The sequence below is a fragment of the Schistocerca cancellata genome, chromosome 8, assembly GCF_023864275.1.
Source record: "Schistocerca cancellata isolate TAMUIC-IGC-003103 chromosome 8, iqSchCanc2.1, whole genome shotgun sequence".
Taxonomy (NCBI): Eukaryota; Metazoa; Arthropoda; class Insecta; order Orthoptera; family Acrididae; genus Schistocerca; species Schistocerca cancellata.
The window spans coordinates 418804680-418816310 of NC_064633.1; the positions used below are offsets into that span (position 1 = coordinate 418804680).

The following is an 11631-nucleotide window of genomic DNA, read 5'->3' on the forward strand; positions in this document are numbered from 1 at the left end:
CAGTGGCTGATCTCAAACTACTGACACACTGTATTCTAGTGTTCTTGGTTACCACTGTCAGTGTGTTCAGAAATTCAATTCAGGAATACCATGTTCTTGATCAGTTTTTAAAGTGAATATGCATCATACACTGAAGAGCCAAAAAAACTGGTACACTTGCCTAATGTCTTGTAGTGGTGCCACAACATGACGTGGCACAGACTTGATTAATGTCTGAAGTAGTGCTGGAGGCAGTTGACTCTGTGAATCCTGCAGGGCTGTCCATAAATCCGTAAGAGTACAAGAGAGTGAGATCTCTTCTGAACAGCACATTGCAAGGCATCCAAGTTATGCCCAATAATGTTCATGTCTAGGGACTTTGGTGGCCAGTGGAAGTGTTTGAACTCAGAGGAGTGTTCCTGGAGCCACTATTTAGCAATTCTGGATGTGTGGGGTGTCGCATTGTCCTGCTGGAATTGCCCGAGTCCATCAAAATGCACAATGTACATGAATGAATGCAGGTGATCAGACGGGATGCTTATGTACGTGTCACCTGTCAGACTCATATCTAGACATATCAGGGGTCCTACACCAATCCAACTGCACATGCCCCACACCATTACAGAGTCTTTTCTAGGTTGAACATTCCCCTGCTGACATGCAGGGTCCATGGATTCATGAGGTTGTCTCCATACTCAGACATGTGCATCCATTTAATACAATTTGAAATGAGACTCTTCTGACCAGGCAATATGTTTCCACTCATCAACAGTCCAATGTCAGTGTTGACAGGCCCAGGTGAGGCATAAAGCTTTGTGTTGTGCAGTCATCAAGGGTACATGAGTGGGCCTTCAGTTCCAAAAGCCCATATGGATGATGTTTCATTGAATGGTTCACATGCTGTCTGTTGAATGGTTCACACGCTGATACTTATTGATGGCTCAGCATTGAAATCTCCAGAAATTTGCAGAGGGGTTGTACTTCTGTCATGTTGAACGATTCTCTTCAGTTGTTGTTGTTCCCATTCTTCCAGGATCTTTTTCTGGCTGCAGCGATGTCAGAGATTTGATGTTTTACCAGATTCCTAATATTTGTGGTACACTCATGAAATGGTCGTACAGGAAAATACCCACTTCATCGCTACCTTGGAGATGCTATGTCCCATCACTCATGGGCCGACTATAACACCATGTTCAGACTCACTTAAATCTTGGTAACCTTCCATTGTAGCAGCAGTAATCTATCTAACAGTTGTGACAGAGACTTGTTGTCTTATATAGGTGTTGCCAACTGCAGTGCTATATTCTGCCTTTTCACATATCTCTGTATTTGAATGTGCATGCCTATACCTTTCTTTGGCGCTTCAGTGTAGTTCAGTACTGGCGTCCCACATGAGGTCTCCTCTGAACAAGTTGTAACACCCCTAAAAATTGTGGCATCCCACAACAATTGGGACTTGTGGCAACACTAGTGGAAAGTGAGCAAGAAAAGATGGGCAGTTTTTTTTTTTTTTTTACATTAAATGTACCTAAATTACCAGTGTACACTGGAGCAGACTACATCTGCCTAATGTTTAGGCTTTATATACCTAACCCCATGCTGTGCTTCAAATTCCAACATTTTGGGCACACCACCAATGGTACAAAGGACAGGCAACATATTGCAAAATTGGTCAGGCTGCCCACAAAGATAATCCTCCCCATTCACCTCCTCATGTGTATGAATTGCTCGCTACAATATCATTTACAGAGCAAAGAATGTGTGGTCTTCATAGAGGAGGAAGAGATATAGGAAATATAAGTCACCCAACATAGCCCATACTTGTAAATGAAAAAGACATTTAAGGTCACCCAGCTATCTATGTTCATAAAGTCATTCACCTCAGCAATGAAGCAGCCAATGTCATAGAACAGTGATGACACCCATACAGTGTCAGCTGATGAGAGCACAACAATCTCTGTCTTTAATTGTAGCTGCAAACCTGTGCAACAGACTAAACCAAGCACAGATATTACAGAATCATGAAGCAAAAGTAGTAACAGAATATATTGTTGAGGATAACCATTTCCTAATATTCTGGCCAACTCCAAAGATGTCCTTCCCTTGGTTAAACAACAAACACTGTTCCACAATCATGAGCTGGTGGACAGCTCAGCACAGATTCAATTGCTGGCCAACTTTAAGAGAACTGCACAGCCTTTCCATTAGCAAGTGCAATATGTTGTTGAATTATTTTGGAGAGTGGGAATAGCTTGTGGTAACACCATAAACTGTTGCACTAAAACTAAAATTGTATGAGAGACTATCAGAAGTATTTCAGGGAGAGATCTTAATTGGCTGGTGTGGTGTGAAACAGAAGTCTCCAGACCAAACAGCGAGACATTTCCTGACAGTGGCGCATATTTTGCCAGAGTTACTGGCACAATCAATCAGGATCCACCTTTTTGGCTCCACAAAGTGGCAACTGAAAGAGACTGGTTGATTGGTCGAGGGTTAAGGGGCTGAGAGAGACAGTTATGACTTAAGTTACATCAATGATGAAAAATAAAACTGCCTCTTTCCCATGTGGGAGCTGGATTGTGCATTGCTAGTGGCTCATGACACATCACCTTGTCACAGCAGGGCCCATTACGAAGTAAGGTGGCATCTCATAGGGAGAAGCAAAAGACCCTCCTTGCCGTTTTTAACTTAATCTGGGTTTTGCTTTCAGTGTGGGTTTATGATGTCTCATTTTGTCCTTGATAATCTTGCCCTCCTGCAAGCAACTATACCACAGGATTTCCTCTGCATATATCACCTAATAGGTATATTTGTTGATATCAGCCTTGTGATACTACTCTACTTGGAAGTGTAATACCCTGAGACAGCTCCATGGATGGAACTTCTTGGCATTTCTTCCCATCTTTATATGGTTCCTTCTCTTCCCACATTATTTTATATATTGAGTCAGTGATGTTCTCTCTGACTATTTTCACAAAAGAATAGTGTCCCTCAAAGAATTATTTCATGTGATTGTCTTTGCCATACCTGGCAGTAATAGTTGACAATACGGAGTCCTGTTTCTCTGTTTTTTGTTCCTCTTCCAGCCCTACAAATGCAACCTGTCATGTACAGCTAACAATTAGAAGGTTGGAGACAAAATATTTGAGTTTTTCAACTGAGAAGAATGTGTGTGTTCATGTTAATTGTTCAAATTCTATTTTAAACTCTCCTTTGTTGAGAATCGGGAATACTATTCTTAATTTTAAAGAACTGGTGAGATTTTTGGGCCTCACATGTGAACTTAAGCTTACTTGGTTGTCACATCTTAGGAACCTGAAATCACTAAATATTTAAAGTACATTAGTCATAGTTTGTGGGGAGCAGACTAAATAGCTGCTCCAGTATTACAGACAATTTGTGCATTTGTGGCTGGATTATTGGGGGAAGTCTGTGTGTCTGCAAAAGACATACATTAACAAATGTTGGAATTAGGCTTGCCACTGGAGTCTTTAGGACCAGCCATATTCTGACCCTCTGTATTAGGTTGGTGAGCCACCATTTATCATCAAGTAGTGATTCTTCATGGTGCAGCATACCTACAAATTATGTCCACACCACAGATGTCTGCATACAATACTGTTCCCACAAACAGAAGGATTTTTCATTAAGTGACTGAGGTCAGCAATGCCTTTTGGGATTCATCTGAAGTCCTATGTACTAGAGATAACTTTGCCTCATTGTAAGGATTTATGCCAAGGTTGTAGCAGATCTTCACCTTGGCCTTTTAAGAGGTCCAGAATTATTTAAAATCTGACAAATTTTAAAAATTAATGCACTATAAATTTAATGTTTAAGATCATGTTTTATTATATTTCAAATAGGTACATAATTTTAATACAGTATACACTAATGGTTCATACTTTGGCTGATCAGTGGATTTCTCTGACCATGTTGTCAGAATTCTTTTTCTAAATCGGGTCACTGTATTTAGCAGAGAACTTTATGTGATCGTGAAGGCACTAGAGCAGATGAGGCTTCATCCATACAATAAGTTCCTCATCTGCTACAGTTCTCTTGTGTCCTACAAATATTGTAACAAATGTACCCAGCAGAGAAAATAATATGAACAATACAGGGCAAATAGATTCCTCTTCAGCTGCAAGGGAATCATATGATTCTGAAAGGTACTGATGTACATAGTAATTTGGGGAACTCAGTATGCAGATCAAGCAAAGAAGAATGTCTCCAAGGAACACAATGGGCTGTTCCTCAGCAGGCTGTCATCTCATTGTTGAGTCAGAGAGCCGTGTTACTGTTGGAGGAGGATTGGCTTGCTGTGAGAGACACCAAGCCACTCAGTGAAACCAGCCACCCAGCAGAGTAATACTTCATACTAGTCACCCCAATGAGATGTAGTTGTACTGACCAATATCTGAATTGTTTACAATCCAGTAATTCATGGTTCCATAGTCGGGCAAGGGGAGTGTCAACCCTCCCCCCCATTTTTGATGCCTGTGGTATATAAATTGTTATACGGCACATTCTGTCTGAGAGCATTAAATATTTTGATGAGACAGCAGAAGCAAATTCACGTGGGTTCTACCCTCTACTTTATGTGATTAGTGTGGTAAAGCTTTTAAAAAAATTGTAGTGTCTGTACTGTGGCCTAAACTAAGGTTTCAGTGTGTTACAAAATGGCTGGATCATCCTTTTCCAGCTTGGTTATCACCCAGCCACCTCCATCTGTTATAATCTTTTGGATCATTCTATTGCCTCTCTCCTTTTTATTAGACATTACACAACTCAGTATAAACATTATTTCAGTACTTCTTTGTGTGTGTCTGAGTGGGACATGCACACACTCACACGTGTGTGTGTGTGTGTGTGTGTGTGTGTGTGTTTGTGTGTGTGTGTGTGTGTGCGCACGCACTTGCTCTGTCTATCATGGGTTTTAGTGCATATTTATATTTTAAGTCTTGTTGAATTTTTACTGTTTGACTACTTATAATCACACTTGCATCAGAAAAGATTTTAGTATATGCATTGAAGACCATCATATTTTTGGTCCAAACAAATACAGTATATCACCACCATGATCATCATACAATGTTTTGCATTAGTAGCCCATTTCATAAGTGTGTTTCTTGAAGATCTGCAAAACACTCATCTACTGTTTCCATAATTTCTTCATCAGCCTCAATTTCTTTTTTTCCAATCACATACTTCTTTGTATAGGAATGGGTGTAAGCTGGAGGATCCCAAATCTGGAGAGTCAAGTGGATGTTTCATCTTTTTACTCACTTGCTTAGTATTTTGATCTGATTGACAAATATCTCTTCCACTGTAACAATTTAACACACAAAATTAGTGGCAGTCTTTTTAAAACATTCCAAATATTGCCAAGAAATTAATTTTTCATTTGTCTTTGGTCATCATTCAATGAATGCAGCACAAAATTACAAAGCTTTCTCATAGTTAATTCTTCATATAAAATGTACCATACTTTTTGCCAGCCAACATAGCCTGCGAGAACAGGTCACCTACAGAAGGTACCTTACCACAAGGAGTTGCTTTGTTCTAAGGAACAAAGTGGTCACTTTTATTGGGCATTGGTTCCACATGTATAGGGGGTGTCATGGGCATGTGTACAAGGTGGCTACATCTCACCCAAGGAGTAGTAGTTGAGCACAAGAGAGTTAGTTCAGAAATATTCCCGTGTCAGTTAAGCTTTGTGAATGGACTTTGTTTCTGATTTTGCTCAGTCACTCTGTACTTAAGTATATCTCCACTGAGAGAACGTTTTTCCCTGAACTATAGTTGAAGTATTCACTTAGACAAACATCAAAAATCTACATTTGACATTGTTATTTGTACATCCCCTTGTTTTAATTTCCCAGACCAAATTTGCCCTACTTCTTTCATAACCCTCTCTTCATGCAGTTGTCTCTTTACTGTTTAATGAATCTCCCCTTTCCCCTATATGTGGCTCAAAACAAGTGATCAGTATGCTAAGGTATGTGTAACATTGTATGACTAATGACACAGCCATAATTTAGTTCAAAATGTGACTGCCTCTTACTGCCTTCACTCACTCTGTTGCACTTTATTCATTTGTATAATAAATCAGTTTGAATATTTAGCCTTTTAAAATGTTTGCCGCTGATCCTTTGTCCATGTCAGAAACTTGTGTGGGTGTCACGCTGTTTATTTACTTGGCAGTTGACACTATTCTGTGTTATTTCTCATAAAGTATCCTGGTCAATTATAGATATTTTGACTGAGTTAAGTTTCTGTCCACTCAGAATAAACATTGTGTTTCACTTGAATTGAAGTGCAGGTTCTAAGTGGGAAAACATTTGCACAGCTAGTGTGAGATTCTAAGTGATTTTGATGATTAACTGGGATTTATACCCATAAACATTTGATAATAGTTGTTTTGAACAGACAGAGAAATTTCTGTTGTTAACATTCTTGCTTTCTTGCAGATGAACCATCAAATGTAGAAGACGGCCCACAATGGAGAAGTGAAATGTAAAAGATTTTAATGGCATGTTCAATCTATAAGCAGTGTTTTCATCATCTATAGAAGTACAGATTTTGTATCAGAGTGGGCTACATTGTGTGAGATGCACTGAACTTCTTAGTTGTCAGATTTCAGCAAAAAGAATGTGTAGTATTGCTGGTAGACAGAGATAACGGGTTCAATTTTCACATACTGGAGATATTTGTAATTTTATAATTTATCATTTTATTTTCATCATAAGTGATCTATTGCAAATGACAAGCATTTAAAATTTGCAGGTGTTGTATGACTACACAGTGACTCTGAATTTTGATGTAGAGATTGAATATTGAGATTCTTGATATTATTGTATCTAGAAAAGAAAACCATTGATTGACTCATCTTGCTTACTAGTAGTTTCACTGATTATTGTCACACAGACATGCCTACTGTCATTAGGCGATTTATGCAAGTGCTAACTCCGATAACTATATATAATCTGATGTGTCACTGACTGAAAGTAAGCAATGTATATGTGGCTTGTGGAACTACTACTATTGTGCCAAATGAAGAACTTAACACTTTTAGTGCACCAGTATTGTGTAATAAGGTTTCTGTATCTTGTTCTCTTTACTTGAAAGGGTCGTTATTACTTATTTATTTTGTAAGTTCATGTATATTAAATAAACAACTGCTTTTTTTCTTGACTTTGTATTCATGAATTGCCTCATGAACTTAGTATGCTCTCAACAACTTCACTTGTCTACTGATAAACTTCCTATCAGGCCTTGGTAAATATTCTTAAACCAGATCACTTCCACCAGAAATTAGTAATTCAATACAATATGTACCTTTATCTATAGAAAGGGCATCCTTGGGTAAAAAACCTATTTATTGGTCTTGTGGAATAAAAATGGTGTAGAATAAAAGTGGTATCTGAGTTAAAAAGATATAAAATTTCGAGAGTTACAACACAAAACTAACAACAAGAATAATAATGATAACAATAATAATAATTCAGTCATCACTTATAGAATACAAAACAATTTTTTTGGACTTTCAACCCCTTGAAGTGCATCAGTTTCTCCAAGATGACACTGAGAAGTCTTTTGCGTCCCAGAAGACAGCAGCTGGCGGTGTGGCTGGGTTCTTGCTACCCTCTCTGCTTTGATACCTACCACTGGCTGCACCTTGTTGTACAATCTTCTGGATACTTCAGATAGAAAAAAAGCAACACACAAAATTAGAACAATCATATCATATTTAACAACTTTATTACTATTTTTGTGCCTAAGACCAGACTATCTTTTTGTGTCTGTAAAATTGTGTCTGAAAATTTAATCCCATACACATTAAGTGCTGTTACACTTCAACTGTTACATGTGTTATGAAGTTTGCCTGCTTCATTTCTTCGTTGATAGTCCTCTGTGGCGATGTACTGCATTGTTATACTTTCTGAAAAATGGGAGGGTGTAAGTTCAACACTGGTTACTGTAAAAGATTTAGCTGACAGTTGCACAGTGGCTTTTTACAGTTCTTTACTTTCACTGTTCAAAACCCCACAATATTACACACTTATATGGCCAGTTCACTGTTGGTTAACTTTTGATAAGCCTCATTAATAGTTTGCAGGAAAATGCCAGCATACTGCCACGATAGTTTACCATTGAACATCTATGAGCAGTAACAACCTAACCACACATTTCTTGCAGATTAATACAGTACGTGTGACACTACTGAACAGACACTGTCATTGTTTTAACACGTGGCCTATTTATGTTACACTAATTCCACTGTGTAGTTGTTACTTGAAACTGATACAGACTTCCCATCTGAAAATCAGCCGTGGACTGACTGTCTTGGGACCAAAAATTGGGCCTTTATATAATCTCACAATAATAGGTACTGAAACTATACATTGTTTGATGTTTAATTTACCGAAATTACAATTAGAACATAACTCATTCAGTTAACTGAATACATTGAAAAATACCCTCCTTCTAATAGTTTCTTCTACCACAAATGTTTAGGCTGAATTATATGTGTAAATAATCAAATTAACAGATATTGTTGTTGTTGTTGTTGTTGTTGTCGTCTTCAGTCCTGAGACTGGTTTGATGCAGCTCTCCATGCTACTCTATCCTGTGCAAGCTTCTTCATCTCCCAGTACCTACTGCAACCTACATCCTTCTGAATCTGCTTAGTGTATTCATCTCTTGGTCTCCCCCTACGATTTTTACCCTCCTCACTGCCTTCCAATACTAAATTGGTGATCCCTTGATGCCTCAGAACATGTCCTGCCAACCGATCCCTTCTTCTGGTCAAGTTGTGCCACAAACTTCTCTTCTCCCCAATCCTATTCAATACTTCCTCATTAATTATGTGATCTACCCATCTAATCTTCAGCATTCTTCTGTAGCACCACATTTCAAAAGCTTCTATTCTCTTCTTGTCCAAACTATTTACCGTCCATGTTTCACTTCCATATATGGCTACACTCCATACAAATACTTTCAGAAATGACTTCCTGACACTTAAATCTATACTCGATGTTAACAAATTTCTCTTCTTCAGAAACGCTTTCCTTGCCATTGCCAGTCTACATTTTATGTCCTCTCTACTTCGACCATCATCAGTTATTTTGCTCCCCAAATAGCAAAACTCCTTTACTACTTTAAGTGTCTCATTTCCTAATCTAATACCCTCAGCATCACCCGACTTAATTCGACTACATTCCATTATCCTCCTTTTGCTTTTGTTGATGTTCATCTTATATCCTCCCTTCAAGACACCATCCATTCCGTTCAACTGCTCTTCCAAGTCCTTTGCTGTCTCTGACAGAATTACAATGTCATCGGCGAACCTCAAAGTTTTTATTTCTTCTCCATGGATTTTAATATTTACTCCAAATTTTTCTTTTGTTTCCTTTACTGCTTGCTCAATATACAGATTGAATAACATTGGGGAGAGGTTGCAACCCTGTCTCTCTCCCTTCCCAACCGCTGCTTCCCTCTCATGCCCCTTGACTCTTACAACTGCCATCTGGTTTCTGTACAAATTGTAAATAGCCTTTCGCTCCCTGTATTTTACCCCTGCCACCTTTAGAATTTGAAAGAGAGTATTCCAGTCAACATTGTCAAAAGCTTTCTCTAAGTCTACAAATGCTAGAAACGTAGGTTTGCCTTTCCTTAATCTTTCTTCTAAGATAAGTCGTAAGGTCAGTATTGCCTCACGTGTTCCAGTATTTCTATGGAATCCAAGCTGATCTTCCCCAAGGTCGGCTTCTACCAGTTTTTCCATTTGTCTGTAAAGAATTCGTGTTAGTATTTTGCAGCCATGTCTTATTAAACTGATAGTTCGGTAATTTTCACATCTGTCAACACCTGCTTTCTTTGGGATTGGAATTATTATATTCTTCTTGAAGTCTGAGTTTATTTTTCCTGTCTCATACATTTTGCTCACCAGATGGTAGAGTTTTGTCAGGACTGGCTCTCCCAAGGCTGTCAGTAGTTCTGATGGAATGTTGTCTACTCCGGGGGCCTTGTTTCGACTCAGGTCTTTCAGTGCTCTGTCAAACTCTTCACGCAGTATTGTATCTCCCATTTCATCTTCATCTACATCCTCTTCCATTTCCATAATATTGTCCTCAAGTACATCGCCCTTGTATAGACCCTCTATATACTGCTTCCACCTTTCTGCTTTCCCTTCTTTGCTTAGAACTGGGTTTCCATCTGAGCTCTTGATGTTCATACAAGTGGTTCTCTTATCTCCAAAGGTCTCTTTAATTTTCCTGTAGGCAGTATCTATCTTCAGATATAGTTATGCAAACAATACTTTTGACAAACGTGGTAATTATTTTGGAATTAATTAAGGGCTGGCTTTGATAATACGTTTTCGAATAGAGCCAAATAAATACTTTAAGAATCATAGCAGTTTTTCTTCCAAATGTTTATAATTAATACACAATTTACATTTGTTTATAAGTCAACAATAGAATTTAAGCTGCAAAACAATTACTGATTTCATCCTATAACAAAAGTATTAACTAGGAATAATGCAAATAAATTGGAAAATTGATTACATACACAAAACTAGCCACAAAATTAGATCTGGTGCTATAATAATAATAATAATTTTTTTGTCATTCGGCTGATTAGAGCAATAGACAAAGTCAAGAGCATATATTTCTACATAAACTACTATATTGATGTAAATTGGTTTACATAAAATAGGCACACCTTAGATTACAGTATGTTCATCTTCAAAAAATTCATAAATGGTATAAAACGGATTGTTCACTAGTAGCTTGTATAATTTGGCTTTAAAAATATTTACAGGCAGTTCTTTAAAGTCAGCACTTAGTCTATTAAACATCCTTAGTCCAAGAACTAGGTAGGAGTTCTGCAATTTTGATAAGCTATGATATGGCACATTTACAGATGTTCTGTTTTTAGTATTACGGCTATCATATCACTTCTCAACGTAAAATTAGAGACATTGTTTTTAATGTACAATAAAACATTGTGGATGAATAAGTTTACCACTGTAAGAAACTGCAATTTAATAAACAAAGGTTTACAATGTTTTGTTTTATCAGAATCTGTTATTATTCTTATTACTTTCTTCTGTAAAAGTAAAATTTCATGAAAAGCTACTACCCCACAGTAAGTTTCCATAAGAGATGATGCTTTGGAAGAAGGCAAAATATGCTGGTCTCACATAGTCATTGGGAACATGGCATTTTAAATTTCCAGTTAGATAAATAACTCTTGAAAGCCTAGCCAATATATTTTTAATGTGGGGTTCCCATTTCAATTTATTGTCAATAGTAACACCTAAAAATTTTAGTTTCTAATTCTTGGTAGTTAGGAATATCTTTGAGGCTAAAGTAAAGTGTCTGGGTTTTGTTTTCATTTAGTAAGAAACCATTAGCTTTGAACCATAATGAGGACAGAGAAAGGGTATTTTCGGTCAGTGTTTTCAGTGTACCTAGATCAGAGCTTTTATGTAGAAAAGTTGTTGTATCAGCATACAATATTGTGTGATAATTTATGAATGAGGGCAGATCATTAATCATTAGTATAAATTTACAACATTGATAATGCTAATGACAAATTTAACTATTTTATAAATGATTTTTCTGACCTTTTTGAAGAATCTTTTCCAAA

At 37.5% G+C, this 11631-nt stretch overlaps 1 protein-coding gene across 1 annotated transcript in view; it reads left to right on the forward strand.

Moving 5' to 3' along the window:
• Positions 1-7170, forward strand: part of LOC126094446 (putative helicase MOV-10) — a 474995-nt gene extending 467825 nt beyond the window's left edge. The window contains exon 20 of the mRNA XM_049908818.1: positions 6447-7170. Coding sequence (XP_049764775.1) covers positions 6447-6496 — 50 coding nt within the window. The 3' untranslated portion in view covers positions 6497-7170. The remainder of the gene's footprint in view (positions 1-6446) is intronic.
• Positions 7171-11631: the final 4461 nt, after the last annotated feature.